Source organism: Amphiprion ocellaris, chromosome 4 (genome assembly GCF_022539595.1).
Source record: "Amphiprion ocellaris isolate individual 3 ecotype Okinawa chromosome 4, ASM2253959v1, whole genome shotgun sequence".
Classification (NCBI taxonomy): domain Eukaryota; kingdom Metazoa; phylum Chordata; class Actinopteri; family Pomacentridae; genus Amphiprion; species Amphiprion ocellaris.
In genome coordinates, this window is record NC_072769.1 from 1,633,482 (window position 1) to 1,661,273 (window position 27,792).

Below are 27,792 nucleotides of genomic sequence, written 5' to 3' on the forward strand. Positions count from 1 at the left end.
ATGCATGAATGGCAGGTGATGTGAAATGTCATGTTAGGTTACTACAAAAACTCTCTGAATTATTACCATTTTCACCAGCAAATGTTTAAAAAAGGCCCACACAGATGAAATCAGGTCACAGCAGAGTCGCTTCCCCAAGGAAACTACACAAGCTGTTTATCTGCCGTAATTATGGGGCTGCTTTTAAATCGAGGGTAAACAGAAGTGTTTGGCTGATCTGAGTGCTGGGTAGCTGGCCCGACTGGGTCTGTATGCTCCCTGGAATGGGACCGCTTCTCAGAATAGCCAATGGCAGATGCCTTCCCTCTGTGTTATTTGGAGCCCAAGGGCAATGGAATCCACCCTCCTGCAGTTCACGGTGGTGTGGTCCTTACTTCAGGAAACAGACGAGGGCTTCAAGTTGGGAGGACAAGATCAGCTGTTTTTCTATCATGCGAGGAAACAGTCCGTGTTTTAAATAATGGTTTCAATTCCATCGATGGACTATTTAGAGCAAGCTAATAAAGTTTTACAGCTTGAAAAATGGACACAGAGCGCGCCCACGTGATGCCAGAATAACCGAATGACCTCAAGTTGCAAAAATCACTTGGAAAGTCTGTAAAAATGTTGGTAGATGTCTTTCCAAGTTGTTGATGGCAGAGACACAGAAACAAGGAGGGCAAAAGTACAATCTTTGGTTCCTGGTGAGAATTTTTTGACTAATAGTGCGGATTCACATATTGCATCTAATTTTTTTGTAGATGAATTTAAGCCACTAGATGTTCTGAACAATAAAATACAACTCATCCTCTTTGTACAGTTGGTACTATAACACTACTTTACATTCAGCGTCTTTATTGATATGTGGTGCTTGGGTTGAAATTTATGATTTTTTTCCTTATCAATTCATGTTTCTCAATCCACTTTCATTGGTCTTTAAAATGCCACAACATTATGAAAAATCACAGTTTCATTCAAACATCATATCTAGAATGTCAATTCGTCAAATGTCTTTGTTGTCTCAATATATTTAGTTTACTGTCAAATAAGACGGACCGGAGAAGCTGAAACTAGACAATGATCTGCATTTTTGCTTAAAAAGTAACTTCATAGATTGACAAAATTAATTAATTGACTTATCTTTATGAAATTCTTGTCACTGTTAGAGTTTCTCAAACAGGCCTTGTTAGACAAATATGCCCAATTTTTTCATTTTTCAGGGATAGCACTGTAAGATGCAAATCTAAATCTCTGAAATTCCTCAAATACAGCACACATCTGCGTACGTTAGAAACTGCTCGACTGCTTTTATCAAGCAGTTCAATAGCAAACACCAACCTAAGGGACGGATCTCTCTTTAACTTCATGCCAACTTGCCGACGTGTTACAATACATTGCATCAGTAATGGAAAAAGAAAAAGCAAAGAAGAAAAACTTCAAAAGATTAATTAGTTTCTTATTCTGTCAAACACAATATTCTGCATTTGGCTGTCCGCAAACAGGAGAAAAATGGTTAAAAGGCCCGATTGATGCTGTTTGTAGAGCTGTGGGGTGCTGCCCCGGAGAGCTTTTCTTTCTTTACAGCGCTGCTCTACAGAGACCAACATTAGTGGAGGCAGCTGCTCCTCCAGGGCAGCCGGCTTATCTAAAGTGAGACACAGACAGCAGCTGAACAGCGAAGAAGCCAGGTAGCAACTTTTATGTAGCACATATACAAGTTTTAAATAAAATGATTGCGCGTATGCCGAACGCTTGGTGAAGATTAACTTAGGTTACTTTAATTTGAGAGTGCACAATAACAAGCGCAGAACAATCTGAATTACTGATGTTGTGAAGACACTTTATATTTTTAATCAGCTGCTTGTTGGTTTGTACAAATCTGGTCTTCCTGTGGCGTTTGCTGTTTGTGCTCCTGCTGAGGATATTTTCATTATAAGAGAATATTTTTTTTCAACATTACACATTATTGTAAAATTGGTGCTGCTTGTTTATCTACTTAATTGTGTGAATTTCATCATGGCTTTCAGGGGACTTCACTTTTTTCACTTTTTCAGGGTCAGAAATTAACATTTATAAAGCAACTGATTAAGTTTTTCTTCATCGTTAATCCTATCAATAGGAATATAATATCAGGAATGAGAAAACACACAAAGTAGCTGCTGCTGCCTGTTTTCAGCACCACAAAGGACTACATTCAATTTTCTGTTGTGCTTTACGTAAGCTGGCATCAAGAGCATTTTTTTTGTTGGTTATTTTTCTGGTCTTTTGAATTAAAGTGAGCGAAGTTGATGATATTGTGCTTTGAACAGAACACATACTGGTGTCTTCATTAAAGTGAATTAGTTATAAATCATCCCAACACATGAATCATGCATTAATAATAGTCTAATATGACGCATAATACATGATGATGCACAGCAAAAATAGCAGACTGTCAATATTGTAGATATCCCCCGACATATCTATAAATCATGTTTTCAACGGAGCTCATTTCTTACAAATAAATGAATGATTAAATATGACAAAAGGTCAAAACACTGTAGTCAGTTGAGGAGCGTTCAAGGTTTCTCAAAAATGCTCATTTTGTAATATGAATAGTAAAGACAAATAGCACTTGAGCCCTCATCGGATCATCTGACCTCCAAAGAGCAGGATCCGGTGCAGTATCATGTCACCCTAGTTGTCACGTATCAGTCAGGGACACACAACTCGAGTCAAAAGTGAGTGTGAATGTCCTCAGTGTATCTGGGCACATGCTCTTAGAAATAGAATAATAATAAAATAATTTTTAAAAAGTTCTTTCAAGCAGAGGGCTACTGATGTTTTTCTGCACGCGTCATTAGAACAGTATGATTCATATTTTATTAGAAATATGAACATAAAACATTACTAAATTAATTAATTTCACAATTATTCTCTCACACACACACACACACACACACACACACACACACACACACACACACACACACACACACACACACACACACACACACACACACACACACACACACACATATATGCCTTACAGTAATGATTACCACAGAAGAGCAATAATAGGAGAATCAGGAAAAATAGAACACCAAGATAAGCAACGTAAAGTAACAGCATAAGGACCTGCAAATAAAGTAAACAAAACAAAAATACACTTAGTTCTATGCCTCTGTGTGTGTCCACACACAACATACAGGAAACCCCGAGGCTATAGGGAACTTGCTAAAGAAAGTTTCAACACACCCACAGCACCTGCTCCAACAGCAAATGCATCTTGCTGATAGCTGTTGATGCAGACATAGCTGCTATGGGCAAGTCAAGATTGCCTTACTCAACAGGCCTGCAGGGCAGGGTGTGGTGGCTGAGAAAAGTAACACCCCCAACTAAAATGTCCTGCTGGTAATGTTCTATATCATGATTACCATCTCTCGTAACAGCTGGATGCCTATTCTGGCTGCCGGAAACACAGTGTAGGCTCTCCTGGCCACCTTTTAATTGGAAATTTTAACCAGGACTATTTTTATCAGCACAGTATGAAAAGTTTCAGGATCTCATTTTAAGTTTCTCTGAAGACGTGCAGATACATGAAACAACCTGGCAGAGTGCTCCCTTGTTGGTTTTAAGCATTTAATTGGAGCCAGAGCATGTGGAAATAACAGAAACTAACAGGGGACTGATAAAGTAGCCAATAAATCCCCTGCAAGAATTCGAAGAAAAAGCAATGGAAGGTGGAAGATTAAAGCATAAAAATGTGTTTTCGCTTGAACAGCTCGTTTCCTCTGAGGACATACTTTCTGACAACTTAAGTTGAACTACACCACAGAGACTCTGAGAAATTCTAGCTATTCCATTCATTGACAGCTGCCGCATGCACAGCTCAGCCCACGTGGCTTTTGCTCTGCAGCAGCAACAACTCCATGAAGTGGCCTTCTAGGATCTTCTATTTAGCTCCTCCGGCAAAACAGACTTTGTAAACAACTTCAAAACTTAAGATTTTTTTCTTCCATCTTGAGCTTCCTGACAATCTCGCTACTCAAACAACAAAACAGTCAAATAAAAGCTTGCCCGAGTACCTGCACTGATGATTTAGCCTATCCATGCAATCTGAAGTGCATATTTTTGACAATATCTAAGCCCACTTCACAAAGCGGTGCCACTCGCTTCTTGCTGAGAGCAATTTTATTCTTGCTAGAGACAAATAATCTTGTTATCTGTACAAAAATCAGTAGCTCACCAAAGTCATTACAATCAATCATCTCAGAGTCATTAATGTCTCCACATCATTTCATGGAAATTCATCTGAACGTAGAGCCCTCTGACAGACCCACCGGCACTGTCTTCCATGACGCCTGGCTAAAACAGGAAAGCACAAATCCTGGAATGAAGACAAAATGGTTGAGGCTAGAAAAAGGCAACATATAAAGCTACATGTAGATATGATAGAGAGTGATGATATAACATCTTACTGTTAACAGAAGTGTAGAAAAGCCCTCAGTAGCAAAGCAAGGTTGCACAGATTTTTTTTTTTAGAAAGACAAAACATGACTCTTCACGTTTATACGGCTGTTGCTGAGCAAACTAAAGAAACCGGCTGCAGTCTGTCACAGCTTATCCTTTGAATGTACTTTAAAATGAGCAGAAATTAAAATTAAATCATTATAAACTTTGATAGCTTGGTTTGTTCTGGGGGAAAAAGCAAGAACAGGAAAAGGACATCTGCTCTGTTTTAGTCGTTATCCAATATTTTATAATGTCTCTCCTCACTGTGCAATTTTAATATTTTTTTGACAACTGTAGGCTATATTTTTGACTGCCTTTCTTTCATATCTCTGATGCCATTAAGGAAACACTGTCAGCAGCCCTATAATTGATACAGTGACGCTGAAACAGATGCCATCCCATCGTCTGGCTGTAACGTTTAAATCAACTTGTCAGATTTCATGTCAAGTACTTGTCAACTTTTTGTTGGTTGGTCACAGTAAGTGCACAGTCTTTACTAAGTGCTGTGAAATATGTGAAACCTTTCAGAGGGAGTGATAGGATGCAAACCCCAACGCTGAATAGACAACCTGAGGTCTTAAAATGGAAACAGCAGTCTAAGTGTAATGTTGCATCTCTGAAGGTCTTCGACTTGTCCCGGACTTCAGATCATAATGTGCCAAATATGTATTGTAGCATCTGACGGAAAAAAAACAAATAAACGCACGGGATAAAAGAGCTGAAAATAGTTATTTTCTCTTGCAACTAAAATCCGCTGCAGCAAATATTGATTTTTTTCATGTAAAATTTGGGACAAAAGCAAATCGTAACTGGTATATAAAATACAAGTGCAGTGACTTTAAGCTTTTATTTCATCAAGCTGTATCTTCAGTTCAGTTTTGTAAGATATGATGTACTGCAAAGCAATTTTTTCTATTAAAAATGTCAAGGTTGAAGGAACATGTGAAGGTGTTATAACTGGCTCTAATGTCTTTATGTTTGTGCGGGTAGTCAGTGACAACACATTCACAGGGCTTATGTCTTGTAAAAACTGCCCTGGATTCATTTGAGGAGCGGCTTACTTGATATGGTCGTCTTACTCCATTTGCTTTAAGCCACACTGCACATTACACCGACTTAATTCAACACGAAAATCAAAGCAGACTTTCGATGCAAGCGCCGTTACTGTTCCTGCTCTAACAGGCATCCGTATGTGTTTTACTAATGTCGGACTTAGAGAGTGCTGATGTTTCGGAACTGCTTCAACCTTCAACTTCTCTGACCAAACAAAAAGTGCTGCACATTCTAATGCAAATTTGATTTCCCAATTAATACAAAACCGCCAAGTAAACATTTGCTGAAGCAGGCATAAACAATTAACGCGAGCTGTATCACCATCTGACAAAAATCAAACAGTCCAAACACAAGCAACACCCACTGAAGTGTTTTTCTCCTATTTTTTGTCTAATTAATACATTTACTGTATATCTTGATCTAAAAACTTAACCTAAAAATAGGCTCATTGGTTAGAGCCTTTTTAAGGGTGTATGTTGGTGCCATGGGTGGAGCCGCGGCACATGAATTTTGTCTATGAGCGCATGGAAACAACAGACAAAAGGATGAATCCATCTTCTCACAGGAATCTTAATTTATCCTTGTCTATTCACGCTGCTACTATTCAAGCAATGCAAGCTGAAGAACCTATCATGTACCGAAATTCAAAACTAGTAATCGAGTGATCCAATAGCTGAGCGGTTAGAGCACATAGCACACGGGCACAAATGCCGTCCGAGTCCCCGGTTCAATTGCCAAACAGCCAGACCTATGCTGCATGCCATTCCCCTGCTCTTCTTTTCCCACATTTGTTTGTCTACATGCCAAAAAATATACTTTAAAATGAAATTTAGCAAACCGTTATGGTTAAAAGGACAGTATTCAGATCATTTGAAAACATGAAAATCACTAACGGCAGTCACAGCAGAGTTTGTGGTGGTGTAACATGAATTTAAAAGAATCTGGAAATCACCAGAAAGTGGTTCATTCAGTTGCAAAATGAAAAAGTAAGTGTTTTAGTGTGATAATAAAGAAAATATTATTATATATGAAATATGTCAAGGGTTTGATTTACCGTCTTTATTAACGAGCAGATACACATAGCAACAACATCCAAGGTGAACAGGGGCGAGAGCGTATAATGACCTCTGACATTTCAGATCTGCACTTAAACTGAACCCAAAATGTGAATGTGCACAATACTCACCCGTCTGCGACAGAAAGGTAAACCCTGAGCAATGATGTTGATGCTAAATATCTTGAGAACTTTCTGAGGGGGTAACGATTCCGCAGCGACGTCCTTCGGGTCTGCCAGGTTGAGCTCCTGGCTCTCCAGTGGAACATGCAAAGTCTTGTCTTTTCCACAGGAAACATTTGGCATCTTTTTCCGAGAACCAGACGACGAGAAACGGGGAATGGGGCAATGCCGCAGCATTGCAAAAAAAAAAACAAAAACAAAAAAAAGCTGTCTAACGGATCATGTCCCAGAAGGATCTCTTAAAATGTACAAACTGATGCCGTAAGTGGAACGCTTTTCTTAAACTACCGTTGCACGTTCCTTGGACCTCCCAACCATCGTGCAGATGTATTAAATCTGCACTCGCTGAGCTCCTACCTACTAAGAACTCATCTCTGTGCTGAGTGGCACCCTTTAAAATATCTCTGGGGTGTGAGGTCACTGTTGCTCCCAAGCCAGGCGGAGCAGCTGCTGTCAGGGCCTGAAAAGAGGATGGACCAATTCAGCCTCTCCCCCCTCAGACAGGCACCGTGCAATCTACTCTCATGACCCCTCGGTGGTGGAATGTGGACCAGGAGTCGTCCAACACAGCACATGTGTCCGATGAGCTTCCTCATTGTGGTCATTCTCTGACCCCTCCTCCCCATCTGGTCCTCCCAACTTAGTGGTCGACATCATCACGGAGCCCAGTTAAGTTTCTCCCATGAAAACTGTCAGCGTTCAACAGAACAGCAGATTACTATATTCTCATGTGCAACGTATTTGTCAACTAAAGTGTTGAAGCCAGGATTTGTTCCTTGCTAACCTTTTCTCACTCTTCCATGAACCAAGGTGTGAAGGAATGTCAGTAACTCTGTCTATGTCAGCAAAGAGTCTGAGGATATTTCAGGAGACGATCACACAGTTGTCCAATGTTAGCATGTGGGACACATGCACTTAAGCAAGGATTCACTTGACGAGTGTCAAGAGGAATGGACTTTAAAGCCAACTGAAGTGTTTTCACATGAAGCTGCATAGACAAAAGAAACAGAAAGATGTCGGCGCTTTTCAGAAAAACCTTGCAGCACAATGACACGCTAATGTCAGAGATGTTAAAGGTACAAAGACGTGAAGGAAGTGGAGCTCCAGTAGGCTGTTGAAAAACTCTATATACTGTTTGTGCTTATTCCCCAAAAAAGTAACAAAATTAATATGCAGCAGAAAACAGCTGACAATCAGTGCTGAATATGTATGAATCCACAGACTGACCCTGTATGCATTTAAATCTCCAAACACATGGTAACAAAAGACCTGGAGGGCTTAACCTCTCTTCTATTCTCACATCCACCATTGTTTGAATAGGATTACAGCGCCTGAACATCTACCAGGGCACACTGAGGGCCCCGACACACCAGTCTGACAGTCTGCTGTTGGACGCCATTGAATGACCGTGGCAGACCAACGCCCATAGATTTTACAGTATGTTCAGCACAATTGGAGCAAGTTGGTGCCTTTTGACTGAGCAAGTGGGACTAACAGCAGAGGCAGCCAGTGAGAGAGAGCTGGTCTATCAGGAATTTAACACATTTAAAGAAGTTTTGGCTAATTTTTCTTTTCAAATCTTCATAAGGATGACGCTATTGACAAACAAGGGAAAATTTTACAATGCAAGGTGCAGCATTTTCATCACAGAATTCCTCAATTCATTATCCAAGCATTCTGCAAGACTAAAGAAATTCATAATAATGAAATTATGTGTTTTATTTTGGTTCTTTTTCACTGCAGTTTCTTTGGATTCTAAAGGTAGAATGACATATTTCTTCTCAACAAACAAATCAAACACTCATCAGAGCAACTGAAACTGTAAACAGTACATGACAGCAACTCAATCAGTAGTTTCCATCATCTATACACCGCTTAATCCTCTGTAGGGTCCTGGGGGGCTGGAGTCTATCCCAGCTGACTTAAGGCGAAGGCAGTGTTCACCTGGACAGGTAACCAGACTATCACAGGGCCACACAGAGAGACAACCAAGCACACTCACATTCACACCTACGAATAATTTAGAATCACCAATTAACCTCAGCATGTTTTGAACTGTGAGTGGAAGCCGGAGAACCCATACAGGCACTGGGAGAACATGCAAACTCCACACAGAAAGATCCCAGGCCAGGACACCTCAAATTTATGTTTCTATTGGTCAACTGAACACATCTGCTCAGTCAGAGATGAATAAAGGTTAGGTCTGACCTGCAGGTCAGCCGGAGTCAGCTGGAGATTGCAGACAAACAGCAGATGCAGGCTTCAATCTGCCTGTCATGCAGCTTCAATAGATATAAATGGAAGAAAAAGCAAATACTTATAGGAGGGAAATAAAACGGGACAGTGCTTTAACACAGACACAATATAAACACGCCAGCTATAGGTCTACCACTGGCTGCAATTTTCAAGTGTCCATCTTTTAACAGTGAGCATCAGGTCTTTACATTTTGCCTCCAAGATAAAGGATATATAGCATGGTCCTTCAAAATCCAAGGACAAAGACTGAAATGAGGGATTGAGCTACAAATTCTTCAAAGAATTTGTCGTACCACTGAAAAAGTGTCTGACAACTGTTAACTATTTCAAAATAGAGCCTGAATGATGAACCTGTCAGGCGATATAAGAGGCCGCTGTTGATGGGTACATTTTTATCGGCTAGTGTGTTGTTAAATATGTTTTGTTTTTGTTTTTTGGCAGAAATGCAGAAAAGATGCTTGGGGAAATTTAGAAATAGTTATCATATAGAGTGTCCAGCAGAGTATCTCCAATTCCTTTGTTTATAATAGTGTCAGCAGCACATGTAGCAGAGTACGCATAAACAGCTGAGCACACTGTGGTGCAGAGTCATAATACACTGCTGGAAAGTTAATAAGCAATCAAGCCATAAATTTCCGGTTTCAGGATGAATCTATTATATATACACATGTATATACATTTATATATAGCTCTAAATATGAACAAAATCTTTACATCAATACTGACATTTTTATTCCTTTAAATTTGGTATCGGCACCAGAGATCCAATATCTGTCAGGCTCTAAATTCTGAAATGATCCATTTCCTATTTTTTTCCACTTTTTATAAATGAAAATATTTAGTTCAATTTCCCTTTGAGAAAATGGTCAAACCATGATTACCATTAGTCCCCCAGGGTTGTGAAATAACAAATGAGGCACTACTGAGCGGCTGCTTGTTTCTGACACGTCCCAGGCCTCGTAGAGGTTACTTAAGCTTTCAGACTAATCTTAGGCCATCAAGCTATGTGAAAGCGACACTATTCCAGTCTGCTACAACATGATCACCCCAAAGTAACTTGTTAGATTGCAAAGTCATGCAAGTGTATTTACCTTTCGACAATGCTCGTCCTCCATGTTTGATAGAACATTTTTGATAGCTAGTACTAATGCGCTATTTTCTGTCAAATCATCCAGGAGCTTTCAAAGTCCTTTGACTGCATTTCTGTTTGCTTTCCCACAACCAAAAAAACAAAACCACACCCAGAGGAGATTCCTCTAATGAAAAACTGGGATAAAGTTCGGTGAAACCTCGAGTTCCCACAGTGTTTCTGACTTCGTGTTGTGAAAAGGGGGCTAGAGTTAAGTTTCCAGATGACAAAGCAAAATTGTGTTGTATCTTTGGAGGCAGAAACATACAGGCCTGCAGAGCTTTACAGCGATCATAAACTGCCCAAAAGTAGAGGGTCAACGGCAGGAGTAAAACCACTGACAATAAACCTCTCTAATAATTCAGCACACATTTTTTTTACGGTCACAAAATTACTACTGTACGAGCTCATAATGTGCCCATAAAGTACAGTAACAAAGCTATTAGAGGGGCAAATAATTTTGTCTGCGCTCTTTTAATGCCGTGCCCCTGTGTAACTGCTTGGTCACTGAGTTCACAATCCCCGCTAAGACATCCCAAGATTGCTGGAGGCCAGAGGTCAAGAATGCTTGGCTTCTAGTAACTCAGTACACTTTCAAATCACTTGCAGCTTTTCAGCACAACTCAGATGACGGGGTATAAAAGCAGATGTAGGCTCCGTGAAAGGGAGAAACTGTGGTCCCTGCATGTGTAGTAATTTACATTGAACCTTAAAGGATAATGGATTTCCTTTTTCTTTCTCCAACTGATCCAACTAACATGCATTTTCTGCAGAGAAGCCCCCTTCAGAGACAGAGTGGAATCCATCGCTACAGTGCCATCAGACCAGCCCTCATGCAGTTTGGACAGAGCATAAATCCCTCTTCAATGCTTCAAATTGCTTTCATATCCCATCACTACACTTCTGGAGAACATGAGGTGACTTTGTGAATAGAACATCTTTTCATACACTCCATCACATCAAACATAAATAAATATATTCCAACTGTACTGTAAAGACAGAAAGCAAACAGTCTTTAAATTTCCTGAAGGGATAATAATATCGAGGTAAATGGAGCACCCAGCGTGCAGCAGCAGGTGTTTTACTATCCGAAAACATCCACATAATCAGTATGATTAAATTAAAATAACATTTCCAGATGGGAAAATTGTGTTTTTTAGTAAAAACAAATTATTATATCATTCTCAGTGTTTTCACTCCCACGCTGTCTCTGCATCCGTCAGCCATGATGCTGCCTCCTTTGCCAAACACCAGAGGCTTTACGTAAAGAAAACACTTGTTTGCTCACATGGCTGGCTGAGGAAAGCAACCAGTCAATACTAGATACAGTTTGTGGTGCAGTTTGGGCTGAGCATCGAAAACCAAGCCACAACCTGTTGGTCAAGGATTGTTCTATGTACAAGACCTTCAGACCACTGCCTCCATCTGGTGTCAAAGACTGGGAAGACTGCACTGCACAGCACACAAGAAATAAAAAATATCCAACATACTGGCTACTTTTTATTAAGTAACTTTGCTAGAAATATTATGAATAACATGCCTATACCTATTTTGTCTTTGAGTCTAATGAAATATAACTAATAAATTAATTTAACTACAAACAACCATGACTGACTGTTTAAAAATGATTTTGAAACATGTCTGGAACTGCACACACAATGTGTAAGTCTGTGGTAACTATGTTCTGTCTGTGTTTTATTTTGGTTATTCTCCAAAGGAGAAAAATATTCAGAGAAGAAAATACATGGACACACACTTACTACCATTCAAAAGGTTAGGGTCACTTAGAAATGACCTTATTTTTTCAATGAAGATGACATTATCAGAAATCCAGTGTAGACATTGTTAATGTGGTAAATGACTATTGTAGCTGGAAACAGCAGATTTTTAATGGAATATCTCCATAGGGGTACAGAGGAACATTTCCAGCAACCATCACTCCTGTGTTCTAATGCTACATTGTGTTAGCTAATGGTGTTGAAAGGCTCATTGATGATTAGAAACCCCTTGTGCAGTTATGTTAGCACATGGATAAAAGTGGGAGTTTAATGGAAAACATGAAATTTACTGGGTGACCCCAAACTTTGGAACGGTAGTGTGTGTAACAACAACACAGCTCTCTCTTTTACCACATTTGCAGAGTTATTTTTAAAGTTCAATTTCCGAGCCTACCCAAGGATCACTATTTGAGTCTGGTGATTTTGACATTAATTAGCACAACAGTTGCATTTTAAACAAAGAGGTGTAAAAGCAGCCACACTTCTTGCAGCTTGATTGGGCGACCCATCAGACTGAAGAAGCAGCTAGTGGGAAGCTAGTGAGAAACAGTTGTTGCTGCACTCTCTGGTTGGTTGGGGGATGTTATGCACATCATGTTGTCACTGTAAAGCCCAAAAGTGAAAGTGAAGATATGTCTGAAGAAAATGATGGCTAACGTGAGTTTTACATGGAAAGACCTCTTAACAAGTAAGACCTGATGGTGGCTGCCACAAAGCCCTGAAAGCATCACCAAGGACGATAAAAAGTCTCTGCTGATGTCTGTGGGCCAAAGACTTTCCAGAAAATATTAAACACATTGATTATATTTGACTTAGTGTGTACTTATCCAGTTACTGCAGAACTTTGGTCATTATGTGACAAAAAGAGCTCCTTTTACAATGATGCAACCTGAAGCTATACTTTGCATTGATTTCAGTATCACTGTGCTGGAGTCTAAAGAACCACAAACAAAAAAGGCTCCAGTATAAACAGTACATTTAAGAAATACAGTTCCACAATAAGAACAAAGCCTTTCAATCTACTGAGTCATCCTTGACCGTTATTGAATGTCTTGGCATGATCCTAATTAACCAAACTTAACCTAAATATCTAACTGACTGAACAATTAGTGCTGTTTGTGTAGCTATAAGTATGAAAAGGTAGGACAAAAGAGGACATGCAAAGAGAGACTACCGAGCAGTAAACAATGCAGTGGGCCAGTGGAGGTGTATCGGTATATAACAAGGGCCTCTGTGTATATAAACTGTCATCGATATAGATATTAGGAGTGACTCAAAGAAGTTGCTTTCATGTGGGAGGATGAGAACACCGGTCCTTTGTGGCTCATCTCTGCCTGTGTGACAAGGCCAGTGTGTGGGAGATGCCACCTACAATAAGCAGACTGCCTTTTCTTTGGAAACGCACAGAATTTAATTGGTAGCAATGAACCGTAATGTGTGTGAAGAGAAGCTAACAAGTTATAGGACCCTCCCTTCCAAACAACAACACGTAAACTTTACTCACATGTATAGAAGGCTGTAGCACAATGCACATTGCTGTATAGCAGCGTAAGTGAGTCGAAGTGTTGTCGATATTATTGCAGCTCAGAGACATATTGCTCAACAAATCCTTTCCTATGGCTGTGACAGAAAAGCAGAAACACAAGGACCAAACATGGTAGAAGTCACTGAGTCTCCAAAGACACCAACCCGCAAGCAAGAGAAGCAGCAGTTCTCTATGTGTCATTTTCTGATTATTTTACAAGCAAAAGACATTTTCGTGACATGGCCAACTTTGAAAATCTGACAATGAATAAATAAATAAATAAAAAATATTTTTGCTCCGTGGTGGTCAGATGTACACTACTGTTCAAAAGTTTGGGGTCACTTAGAAATGCCCTTATTTTTAAAAGACAAGCAGTTTCTTTCAATGAAGATAACATTAAATGAATCAGAAATATAGTCTAGACATTGTTAATGTGGTAAACGACTGTTGTAGCTGGAAACAGCTGATTTTTAATGGAATATCTCCATAGGGGTACAGAGGAACATTTCCAGCAACCATCACTCCTGTGTTCTAATGCTACATTGTGTTAGCTAATGGTGTTGAAAGGCTCATTGATGATTAGAAAACCCTTGTGCAGTTATGTTAGCACATGAATAAAAGTGTGAGTTTTACTGGAAAACATGAAATTGTCTGGGTGACCCCAAACTTTGGAACGGTAGTGTAAATGTATACAAATTTCGTCCAACTCATTATCCACAGCTGATTACGCACAGAGAAGTTGCTTATTGGTTATGACACAGCAAACCTAACATATCAGACCCCAACATTACATTAATAATATATTTCTATCTTCATTTATTCCCGATCATTCAATGCTTTATTTATCCACTCTCCCCTCATCGTGCCCTCCTGCTTCACCTTTTCACAGCTCTGCAGATCCACTTGCCACCAAAGGTCTCTGATGAGTCATTGTAAGACATCCAATCCTGTTACATCACATAAAATCAATTCCCCAGATGGACACCAAGGCAGCTTAAAATGCGAATAACATGTTCTTTTTCATTCTCATCCCATATTAAAACAGTTTAATGCATCTAACTATAGAGATTCTATAGTTAAGAGTATCTTAACTATACTAGATTTTAGGACTTTGGATTTGCTTGTGGTTTGGAAAGAAACATTTGGTCATATTTTAGATTGCTAAAGTAGTGTAAATAGAATTATGTGACATGCTATGTGAAAATGGTAACATCCACCATTTTTCACCACACATCATTAATGCTAAGTTACAGAAATGAGAAAATTGGAATGTAAAGTAGTGTTCAAATGCCTCTTGTCTAACAAGCTTGCGATGTTAGTTTCAAGCTTGTCAGTCTTTTTGCCTGTGGATCTGAGCAGTAAAATTTGTTTCAAATCAAAATGGTTATAGTAGTAGTTATTATTACAATAGAAGTAGCAATACATTCAGTCTCCCACTTGGCTTCTGCTTGGGTGATCTAGAAGTGTACTGATTTCAAACCTGCCATGGTGGGCTGTAAGTCACATACATAATTCATATGGTTCAAACATTTTCTCCTAGTTTATCATTTTCTGAAATAACTTAGGAAGTGAAGTAGAGCTGGTGGTGTTTTTTTTAATGTTGTGTTTTAATGTGCACGATATACGGATATGAACACCCACTCCAGCCCAGTAGCTACAAGTCTCATGTTAACGCAACGCCATATATTCCATCATTCAGCACGTGAAAGCTTCATGTGATACATGTTCTTTTAATACGTATACGTTTGAACAGGAAGGCATGTGCTCAAAATGTAAATCAAAATGAGGTTTTGAACTGATTCCAGATATTTCTGCACCTTTGGCATTCAGAGATGTAGATGCACAGCCTGCATAGAGATTCATGAAGCACTGCATGAATCTAGAAGGTTAACTGATGACTGGGAATATCAGCCCATTGGCACGGGTTCAAAAGATATGAGTGCCAAGTAAGAAGAGGAGGTGAAGCGCCCTATTCTGGTGACCTGAGCCTACAGCACCTGGAATCTAGGAACACAATCTGTCCTCCCCGCAGACATGGCAAGACATGTAGAGCACGCGACATCCTGATTTCTTTTTTTTAAAATATTGTTAATGAGTCCTGCTTCTACTTAAAGCTTTATACACCTTGATCTTTAGGTTTGCACACTTCAGCCACACATGCAGTACATTTATACATCACCCAACACCACATTCTTCGTCCAAACATGGACACTGATCCTCCACTGCTGACACGTGCATATGGAAGCTGACAAATGGCGCATATCATAGTGAAGTATCTGACCAAGAAAATGTCTCGACACCTCATTGGAAGCAACCATGTGTCATTCAGTTAACATGGAGGCAGACTGACTGACCTTCAGTGTAGATCCTACAAGTCTTTCTAATGCCTTGCGACTATATTGATGTTATTTACCTGTTCAACCAGATTTGCTGCCACGGCTGAACTCACACTAAAAGACAAATGTACTTTCACAAAAATAGTCCTTTAGCACGGAAACAGATTTTATTTCTGCATCAGAACAACTGAATCTGCTAGATTTACAACCAGATTATTTAAATATCTAACATAGTTAATTTCTCTCGCCAGTTTTACTGCATCAGCCTTATTTTTACATCTGTTTCTTTACTATTTACATTATTGTGTGTATTATTGTATTCCTGTCTGACTTTTTTTTGCTTTTAAATCTTGTGGTTTGAGGAGCTTTGCAGAACCAGGTGTCAAATATAACAAACCTAAAAAAGTAACCATGAAACAGCACCTCTGATGAATGATTTACAGAGGTTTCACGGCGTTAACTTCTGCATTTCTCACTGGAAATGATAAGAAATGTCAAGCCAGTCTTTTCTGCAGCACTTTCTAATTCCAAGCATGCAGCATTCGCAGCTGAATGAAATGTGTACATTCAACATCAAAGCCAGCTGGCCCATTACAGTGACTAAGACCCTGACAAACCTATTTGACAGCTGTGTCAGATGGTGAGAGGCACAGAGGAACAAATTCAGACTAACTGCTATATTTAGGACAATATAAGCAGAGGAAATATCTGCATCAAAGGCTCTAACACATAACATTGCGCTATACTGATAGAGGTATGTCATTTAATACAGGAAACAAATGTGCTTGTAAAGAGACACACGCTCTTCAACACCGATGATAAAACTTTTTCAACGTGTAGCTTGCCATTGTAAGGAGTGCTGAGAGAACAGTCATGACACTACACCGCTGATGACAAATCCATCATAGCTTTAGTCATTACAGGCTGCTGAGATGAGAGTATTATCTCTGGCGTCCTCTATGCTGCTGCCGGCGTTTAACGAGAATGTACAATATGATACAACAGTGTGAAACATGGTTCTGGGAAGTACAGTTAAATTACACAGAATATGAAGGTTTGCATCTTGTATTATTTTAAAAACTAAAGGAAAGTATAGGTAAAAGTAAAATGGCTGCTGCTGCAACAGACTGTAATACAAAACATAAATGTGCACATTTTCAAAGCTGCAAACCTGATCCTACTATTCCAACTTCACCGGAATTGTGGGGTGTTTTAGGCTGGGTGACCTTTGAATGTGTTTGTCGACCGCAGGAATCATCCAGGGTTGTTGTCAGGCGAGAAAAAGTACCTACGCTGAGATATGTACTTCTGAGATGCTTTGAAAAACTGCTGGGTAGGACTCAACGCTGATTAGCTAAACTTGGAGAAGGTAACAACAACAAGCAGCTCCATTCCTGTCCCCCGATTTAGAAATCTTCTCACAAGCATCACCATTAGCAACATAAAATAGACTAAAACAAACAATGCTGCTGCCATCTTGGTAAACTACATTGTTGTTGAAGTGCTCTGAATTAGAGCTGAAATGATTCTTCGAGTTATTCGAGTAATTCGATTACTAAAAATCCTCAAGGCAAAATTCTCTGAATGGAGGCTTCGTTTAATCCACTACATACTAGACCCCAGCTCACTAACTGGTGGACCGCGGTCTGAGTCCAGACCCAGACTTCATCCTATACAGACCCGGACCTATAATCAATTGATTAGAAGGGGATTTTAAATTTGACGGGATGCTTTTATTTTAACCGGTGCAGCTTTTCTAGTGCTTATGGCATTTAGCAGATCAGAGGCTGAACTACAAAGCCAGTTTGACATAGTCAGGTTTTCTTTGTGTGAGTCGACAAAAACTAAAACCTCAGTCAGAGTTAACAGGTATGAAGGTGGTTTTCAAATTTCTTTGTTAACTTTCTGCTTCAAAAGGAAGCGTTTAACTCATCATTTCGCTTGTTTTCCACACAAAATGAACCGATCGTGAACAGGTTGTTTTAATGGAGAACAATGAGGAACATAAAAATTTATGACGGTAAAAAGCTGCGACTGTAAATGATGTAAGACAGGAATGCTGGTAGAAAATTGTTACACTTGCATAATATATTTATTTTACCAATCAATGCAGCTGACTATTTTGAACAAACAGCTGCACAATAAACCTATCAAATTTCATACATTAAAACATATTATATTGAAGTGCATTTTGGTCTGACACTGTCCCATAATGAAGGAAATAATTTTATTTTGTGAACTAATCAAAGTGAAACTAAAGTTACTGATTGAATATTCCCTGTAGTAAATACTAATTAATCAGTTTCCTTATTTGTGTTCTGTCAGTTGCAGTAGCAGCAGTTTAAACAGACCAAACATTTTATTTATATATATATATATATATATATATATATATATATATATATATATATATATATATATATATATATATATATATATACACACATATATATACATATATATATCTATATGCATAGACACACAAACGCAATACACCTGTACAATACACTACAGATGTTCCCCCAGGACAGTTATTTATGTTGCACAACGCTCACTTCTCCTTTTAATGCTGTAACGCGCACGCCAGAATAATCGATATAATACTCAATTACTAAAGTAATCGATAGCTGCAGCCCTTCTCCGAATTGACGTTGTGAATACAGCCATCGCAAAATTAATGTCAGCTTGTGAGTTCTGTCAATCTGATACCAAACAGAAAGGCTGAGAGAGCAAATTAGAGTGTTGTTCCTGTAAACTGCAGTGGAAAGGCGACTAAAAGGGTCTGGATGAAGTCTTCCTTTTGTGGCCTAAATATATACCTATATGACCTATCAGCAACCCATCACCGCTGAAAGATGCCTGCCCACTGATTTATTGATTTTCTTGTGAAATGTGTGTCAGTGCATGATCACCATCCTTAGCTTCTAGAGAACTTCTTGATGAGCTCCACTTCCACCTTTTAAATATAGGCGATGTGAGGGCCACTGACGCTCAACAGTCATGTCATCAGCCATCACTGAAACAAGACACCGGAGTTCAAGCTGAAACCCTGCTGCCGCGCTACATTAGAGCCCTTTGAGTGTGTTTTAGAACATCAAGTGCTGCCTCGGTTCCAGCTGCAATCACCAGCCATCATGTAAAGCATCAATCAGTCAGGCATGAATGTGCTTTCACTCGGTCCTTAACAGTTCCTGCACATCGTACGTATGAATGAAGCACTTTATCCGTGAGCAAGCTGAGAGTGTGTCGCTATTTCATACAGAACTACATGATGTGACTGAATTCATTAAATCATTACTTTTGGTAGAGATATAAATGCCATTTGTTTCACATTATCTTTTCATTCACAATGTTTTGAATCTGTGCTCACCAGCTGCTATCTCGCCGTTCAATGAAGCAAACATGTTGTAAAATGTTGCCAGCATCGAATGGTAAATAACACTGCTTTGATTGTTTGCGCTCTAGAATAACCAATTCTGACACAATGTCTGCAGTTAGATGGCAAATTAAAAGAAAAAAAATCTATATGAAGTGTCTCAGTGAAGTGCAGGAAATGCAAACTACTAGCAGGAAAAGAATCTACAAAAACTCCAGTCTGTATGAAGGTTTGATTTGAGTCACAATGGATGAATTGAATGAACTGAATGCCCTGCAGGACAAATAACAAACTTTGTTTATTACTCCACCATGGAATGCGGCAGAGTTATGTGACGATCAACGTTGTTTTTTTTGTCAGTCCGCCTGTTTGTCTGTCTGGTTCTCTGTTAGCAACATTACTCAGAAACGGACTAACAGGTTTGGATGAAATTTTCAGGGAAGGTCAGAAATGATACCAGGACCAAGTGATTAGATTTTGGCAGTGATGCGACTTCTAGTCAGGATGCACGGATTTGTTAGAGATTTCTATCATTGCAAGATAGAGGCACGGAGTCACAGTAACTATGACAAATGCCGCATTTCTAAAAAAAAAAACAAAAAACGCTGCATTTCTGACAATGTCATATGGGGGAATGAACAGCCTTGGCGGAGTACTGAGCTCTCTGAGTGCTGTTCTTGTTTGATACTTGTCATTGTACTAACGATACTTGTGGTTGTCTGTAAATCAAAGGGCCAATTCATGCTTTCCGCGTCCCATGTGCACAGGTCGATAAGCAGACGGGACGTACAAGCAGCTCTGTTCATTGTAGAATTGCACAGCACCGGTTGGCACTAACAGCCGCATTGCCCCTCAAATCAAACACAAAAAACTACACGGGGGGATTTTTACAGGGTACAGCAGCTAGAGGTTGGACTGTGGCACAGTGATTATTTCTGAAGTGTATTAAGCAGACAGAACAGGATTTCTAGATAAAATAAGACTTCTCACTGTGTTAGGGCTCCGTCGATAAAGAGCATTACCAAATCAAAACTCCAAAGTCCAGTAGGGACCACTTCTATGACAACTCTTTTAAAGATGAATTATAAAGGTGTGGCTGGCCAAGAATCTCCTCATACATTCTCTCCTCATACCAAACATTTTTTAAGCACCATTTGTTTTCCTGTGCAGTTGCTGCGCTTTAAGTGCAGACAGTCCGGGTGGTTACAAAGTTAAGCCTGCAGACAGACAGTCCAGGCAGACCCTTGTGAATTTAAGTGAATGTCGAAATATACGTCAGGTGTGCCGCTGCGAATGCAGATTAAATAAACTGGCCCTGAAAGTGTCTTGACCATCAGTTACCATCGTAATATGGAAGGTTATGTCAAGCAGCAGACGGCAGAACAAAGATTCCACACATCATTTAAACTTTGCAGCTAAAAACAGAAGCTATTCCTCTAGCAGATATTCCCTCATTTGTGAGCTGCTATGGTGGTGAAGGTGAAGTTCAATCAGACATGTCAGTCTTATAATCTCCATGGAGTGTTCATCAACTGAGCTGCTGAAGATTCACATCATTTCCTTACTTTGGGAAACATTCTGTAAACACTCAAGATCTGTGCAGTGTAGCAGAGACCACTCCCAACAGCAAAACAATGCGTCATGACAAGAAATTTGGCTTTGAATGCCTTATGTACCAATACACAAAAGCAGCTACATCTATGTTGCATGTTTTAGGCTTCAGGTGAGGGAGTTCCCATCCAGGCTTGTTGTACTTAGCCTTGCCTCATTGTCTCTTTGACAAAGAGTTTACGTAGAAATTCAACATTTGCAGAGAAGCGATAGAAGACTGGGAAAGAACACAAAATGATCAGGATACAACAGGAAAATCAGCAAAAAATAAAAAGTCACATGTCCACATGGGAAGGTGAATAAATAAATCAGATCCAGGCTGGCTGGAAAGAAAACTATATTTACCAAGGTGCATAAGCAGTAATTAGAGCTAACTGAAGCAGTCCATTTCTTCCAAAGCCAGTCAAAAAGCCACACTTCTCCCTGTCTGAAACAGTCATCAGACCAGGCCTATGTTAAATCCTAAACACTGGCTGTATTCTATGTGGATGCAACCCACTCTCTGTTCTCATAAGAAGCCCCAGAGTTGAAATCTAAACACTGAACACTATCTTCTTTCAGACCTCTTGTCCACTCCCTTTACATGTGCCTTGTCAAACATATAAAGCAGCTCCAATCGAAAGAGTTGGCTGCTGCCTGGATGGTTGTGCAGTGCAATAAAACATGTATGCCACAAGAGGGAGCTGCTGTATTAAATATGGAGCATGTACTGCCAGTACAGTCCTCTGAGGAGGAGTTTTACACAGTAATGTTTGGATAATCTGAACAGTGGCTGTTAGTAACTTCTTCCGAAATTGCTCCCTCTGCTGCTGAAGAATCCTTTAAGGTTGTTTTTTGTAAATTACATGTTTTCCCTTCATAACTTTAGTGAGGTTCACAGCACTGAAAAATAACCTTCATCTGTTTAAAGTGCTTCCAGAAACAGTATCCTTCTGGATAATCCAGACAGCACGTCACACACGGGCTACTCATTCCCTAGAAAGTAGCTCAAACACAAACATCAGTGCTTACCTTCTTGTTGGAAGAGCTTTGGTGTGTACATCCCGAGTCCAGATTATTATTGGGGGCAGACACATTGTTCCTGAGAGAGGGAGACCGCAGCCCTTCCTCCCCTTCTCCTTCCTCCTCCTCTTCCTCCTCCCTCCCGCTCTCCTCCGAATGTTCAAAGTCATCACTGTCTTGGTCCATCTCTTCCTCGTCCTCGTCATCCTCCTCTTCCTCCTCGCCCTCCTCTCTCTCTCTCCCCTGCTCCTCCCCACCCTCTGTCCTCTCCTCAGCCTCCTCCTCCTCTTGGTGGCTGCTGCTGTTGTTGTTCTCCTCCTCTTCTTCCTCCTCCTCCTCCTCGCCCAGCGGCTGGCCTCGTAGCCGTCTTTGCTCTGTCCCCCACATCCATCGGGCTCCTTTCTCTCCTCCGTTCACCTCGTTGGGTGGGCCCTCCTCGTCTTCTTCGCCGTCCTCAACTCCCCGAGGGCCGTTGCTGGCTCCCGAGTCGCTGGGTGCCCATGGTTGTTCTCGCTCACTGTCAACCTGCAACGCCTCAGGCTGTGGAGAGAAAAATAGCAATACAAAATCTCTGAGGAATGATCTCATAAGAAATCCAATCTGTTACACAGAAGTTCCTGCTTGACTACCAAAGAGTTTGAGGTTATTTACATAACTTTATAACATGATTCCTTGATCTGAAAAATTTCACAAACACACTTTCGCAGACACCCCTTGCCTGTTTTCTGTTTCACAAGTTTTGGTGGAAACAGAGAAGCAATTTTTTGAACATCAGTCGGCCTCACCCTCTGCTGCAGCTGCTCTTCCTCTTCGACTACCCGGTTCATGTGCTCATCCTCATCGCCCTCTTCTGCCGCCTGCTGGGGTGCCCGGGCCGTGGAGGAGGCGTTACCTCGCACTGCCGGACCCCCAGGCCCCCGACTCCGCCTGCTGCTGCTGCCCCCCGACAGCAGATCCTGGTTCATTTCCAAAAGCCAGCTTGCTACCTCCTGGACCTTCGCTAGGCTGTCTGAGGAGGAGAAGGGCTTGACATTCTGCAAAGAGACACACAAAAAGCACAGACTGTTTTCCTTTGTCCTCACTTAGATTTTGTTAATAAGAGAAAAATAGAACAATAGCTCAAGAGACATCATTCCACACACAAGTTCTATTGTTGTCTCTGAATCAGAATAATGGACATTAAAAACATTTGCTCTTGGAGACACATTTTTGCTGCACAGCATCACAACCAAGAGAAAAAGGTGGGAGTGATTGTGTTTGGCTTCAGATCACACAGCACTGGATGCTCTGCCTCAAATGTGGATGGATGGGCAGAACAGCCTTGAGAGTTACTAGTGTTCCAACTTCTAACAAAGCCAATAAACAAAGTCCAATCTGTCAAATACAAAAGCAAAACACAGCTTAATGTACCAGAGGCTTGTTCAACAATTGCCTTTAAGATTTATGTGGACAACAATCTCCAGAAAAACAAAAGCCTCTAAATCTGTTGTGTTGCTGCTATGAATTTACCAATTCATGTTGGTAAACCTAAAAAAACATACTAATTTCTCCTATTTTGTGTATTGAAGGACAGACACCAGAGCTTTATCTACAATGAGGCAGCTTCTTCCTATGACAATGAGTGACAGATGCAGCATCAGTGCTAATCTGCCTCCATCAAAACATCGGTTTCTATTCATCCATATGTCCTCACGCTTACAGACAAGATTGCACACATGATGCTGCTGTACTGTACAAGACAAAACAGAGTAAAGCCCTGTGGAATTTCACTAAGATGTTAAATCATTCAAAATTGTTTAATCATACTGTAATTACTTTCAGAATTTACCACAGCTTTCTCTTTTGGCATGGGTTGTTTCAAATGCAGAACAGGAAACTAGATGGAAACACTTCAGAAAGGGGGTTGTGCTACATAAAGCATAAACACACTTACATAAAAGGTCAACAGGCAAACAAAGAGCCATACTACAAATAACAGAACTCAAAGTAGTGATTATCAATTCAATATTAATCCAATCTTGCTTTGAAAACACACATGTATGTGCTTGTGACTTGGTAAAAAGGATTTTTTCTGTGGAACCTGATGTGTCAGCGGCTAATCAGACAGCGTGAGGGAAATTGCGTGAAGCCAACTTCTACAGACAGTGTTCAAACAGCTCAAAACCGCAAGAATAAACCTCAAAAGTTGACTATCAGCAAATTTTTTGGTCAACCAAACCAAAATAAATTTGTTTGGAACAGATGGGGTCCAGCATATTTGCTGTGGATCTGGCAGGGGATAATTAGGGTAAAAGAAGTAGATAAAATGACATTTATAGTAGGGCTGGACCCGAATATCCGAATATCCAGTCCCGACGGTGGTATCCGGATATTAATTTTGAGATCCAAATATTCAAGCATCCTGCTAGATTTCTAATCATTTTAAACATTTTCGTGATATTGACCTGGGGCGCACTCAGTACTGTTGTGTGCTGTAGTTAAGCTATTGGAAACAAGAGATAAGGATACAGCTCACTGTGGCCAGGAGGTGAGACTGAGCGAACGATGCGCCGGTACAGACTAAAGATGAGACGTGCTAATCCAGAAGATGACACTATCATTGCTATGGATGCGCTGATCCACTGTTTTCATCCTGGGTCACCTGAGGTCCCAGGAGGCTGGAACGACTGTACACATGTAGACACAATGTAGACATGTCCATATAGTGCATTAGATATGCACAGGGAGCATCTTACATCTTACTTACAAGTGCCACTCACTCCACAGCAGCTGTGTGTTTTTGTAGACAAAAACAAACTTTTGGAGGACAGTTTTTGAATTGCTGAAGTACCCTAATGATGATCACTTTCAAACCCAAGATCTTAAAAGTATTTTCATAGGCACCTCTCCTTACACTGATTCTCTTTGGTGAAATTTGAAACAAACTTCTAAAAAAGACACGGGCTTACACTACACACGTTAAAGCACTCGAAAGCAAATCAACTCAATACCTAAATGCTTTTCTGACTCAAGATTTGTGTGGCAGGGAGGGATTATGCAAATAAAGGTAAGTGGGATGTGTGACTCGTGGATTTGTCCGGTCCAAGTGGTGGGTTGAGTAGCTAGCATGCAAAACGGCTCTGTCCTCGAGGCTTTTTAGTATCAATGACTCCAGCCAATGCATGTGCAGCTGGAGGACAAGTTGTAAGAAATACTAGTGTTGTGCCTTCATACGACAGCACCAACTGTGCATACATTAGCGGTGGAAGTGGAGGTCTGTAACACCAAATAAATAACACATTTTGTGCAATTAAAAAAAAACAAAACTGTGAGTCCAGACTGTTGTTGACAAACATTTCCTTCGTGTCACCCGAGTAGTCCACAACAAAGATAAAAAATGTGTCCTCTAAACATTTTATGGGTAAACAATTATTTCAGTGTCTAGGATCAGTCATGTGCCACTTCACCCTCGGACATATGAGGACACTGCTTCTCTCCTGTCTGTAAAAAAAAAAAAAAAAAAAAAAAAAAAAAAAAAAAAAGTTTACTTTTGTCTATTAAATGGCACATCATCTTCCTTAATGTAGCTTTAAAGGTGCCAACAGGCCTTTTTATTGCCCACATGAGGTCCATACCTTATCTTAACTGTGACAAATTAAGAATCAGCCATGCAGACTGCAGTTCCAAATGTCTTTGATGCACCAACACAAGAAATGAAGAAATATTTGGGGGAAAGCTCGCATACTTTATCTACTCCAGTTCATAGCAATTGCTTTGACCTTGAGGAAAAAGTCACTGGTCCCTTTGAAAGGCTTCTCTTCCTCTTTGCTGTATAGACCCGGTGCTATGGTGGGAAGCATTAGACCTATCTCAGATTGCAGAGCAGCCCCCCACCCCCCGCAACTTGTATACAGAAACAAACTGTTCTTCACGTTCAAAGTGCTTGAAGCGGTGTCTTGGTGCAGCCAACACGTAGAAAGTGGAAATTCCAACAACAAAGTCCCGCCACATGGCCTTTAGTATACACAAGCTTCATTCATCAGTCTCTACTCAGTCCTGCAAAAACTGTAAGGTGGACAGAAATAGCTTTGGGAAACTGGGGAGGGCAGGTGTGAATGTGACACAGGTGGCCAGGTGACAGAAAGCCTCGAACAGCAAACACAGAAAATAAAATCTGAGTTCTTATGAGAATATGTGGCATAGAGTCAGACACAATGTCTTGTTTATTTTTTTTGTTTGTTTTTAAAAGATGTTGCAACTTGTATGACAAACAAGTTACAGCCTTCCCTGGAGTGCAGCGCTATCATCATCTGGTCTCCTAGCCTACTGCACCAGAATGATGATCATTAAAGCTGCTCTAAAATAGATTTTAGACACAAATAACTATGTGTAATGTGAAAAAGCCATTCTTTGCAACAACATCTGTAGTGCTATATTGCTTTTCCAGCCTGCACACTGCACTCTAAAGACAAAAAAACCCTTAAACACAGGCATGCAAGCACATCCTGCCTGTATTCACCTCTCCCATTGCCAACAGGTTTATTGCATGCCAAGTAAGGCCTTGTCCACACGTAGCCGGGTATCTCACAAAATGAAGATATTTTTCTACGATTCGGCCTATCATCCACACGAAAACGCAGATTTACGTCATCAAAAGCGATTCTTTTTAAAAACTCCGACCAAAGTGAAGATTTGCGAATTCTCCGTTCACATATGCGACCTGTGTTTACATTGGGTAACAGTATGGATGCTCTCACAAGGTTTTGGGCGATGTTTCTTGTACAGGCGCTTTTTACTTGCTTGTTTTTACAAGCCTAGATACTGCTCCACATTCAACAACACAGGCGAAGGACGACGTTAAGGACGGTTATTCTCCACCACCTTGCTAGGATTTGGGGAACTACTGCCACCTAAAGGTCCTACATGCTTATGAATGTGCTTAAAAACGCACTTATGCGGTTAGGTGTGGATGAAGTTACGTAAGTTTTTTTCTAGACGGAGGGGACAGGATATTCGGTTTTACAAAAACCCTGCTACGTGTGGACAAGGCCTAAGACAGCATCTCCTTAATTGTGCCTTTAAGCATGTACTTTTAATGCTACTTCCTGGGAAAAAGCTTTTTCCGTCTGTTAGAATAATAAGACGTACAATGTGTGCCCAGCAGTTTGGCAGTGCAACATACATGCAGACAGTCCCTGTTATAGCTGCTGGAGGGGAGGAGGGCTGGGAGTTCGTCAGTGTGCGATGCCAACTTGGCACTTCACAGATAAAAGACACAGCTGTGGCACACACAGACATTACTTGAGCCTTGTGCACAGAATCAACACAGGGCACTTGAGCAGGAGTACGCCGGCTCTCCTTGGATAGATTTGGACAAAGTTCTCTGCACGCCGTGAGGACGTTTAACAAGTACGCCTTAACTTTCTACAGACAGCAACAGAGCAGCGAGCTAATGTCCTCGCCCCGCCACACAGCTGGCATCCAACTTATCCTCTCCTGCTGCAGAAGTAAACCAAAAACACACGTCGGTGGAGCCACATTATAACACTCATGTTCAACAGAGTGTTACAACAGCTACAGCACTCAATCGCAGCTGGCTCAAAGTAAAGCCAGAGGCAGCCTGAGATACAATCTAATCATAGCTACAATGTTTTGCTGTTTATCGCTAAATTGTTTCTCTCAAGCCAAAACATAGCATCAGGTCGACAAAGGCATGTTAATTGTTCATTATCACTCGTAAGGCTTGGTCCACTTCCAGTCCAATTACAAACCACAGCAATTTAGCCAGGTATCAGACAAGCTGCTCTTTTCAACTGCAAAATGTCTCATTGAGTAAAAATACTAGTCACAGTTTTTAAATGAAACATGTTTGTACGTTCAGAAAAACAAATGATGAGTCAATATGACCAAATTTAATTTTCTAAACTCTGAAATATCAATAGCAGCAAAAGAAAGTTGCAATTCTTTTTACAATGAGCCGAAAATCTAAAAAAGTGTGATATCTGCAAAAATTAGAATAATGAACTCAAATAATGTA

General features: G+C 40.4%; 1 protein-coding gene across 6 annotated transcripts in view; it reads right to left on the reverse strand.

Annotated features, from left to right (window-relative positions):
• The window catches only part of fbxw7 (F-box and WD repeat domain containing 7), a 140,099-nt gene that overhangs the window by 64,741 nt on the left and 47,566 nt on the right, over positions 1 to 27,792 (reverse strand). For 5 of the 6 annotated variants that reach the window (XM_055009772.1, XM_055009770.1, XM_055009769.1 and 2 more), the window contains 2 exons: positions 22,562 to 22,810; positions 21,786 to 22,316 (listed from right to left, as the gene is read on the reverse strand). In XM_055009772.1, the coding sequence (XP_054865747.1) occupies positions 21,786 to 22,316; positions 22,562 to 22,741 (711 nt within the window). In that variant the 5' untranslated portion in view covers positions 22,742 to 22,810. Of the gene's footprint in view, positions 1 to 6,712; positions 7,125 to 21,785; positions 22,317 to 22,561; positions 22,811 to 27,792 lie in introns of those variants that run through there. The other variant, XM_055009774.1, reaches the window with a different exon arrangement.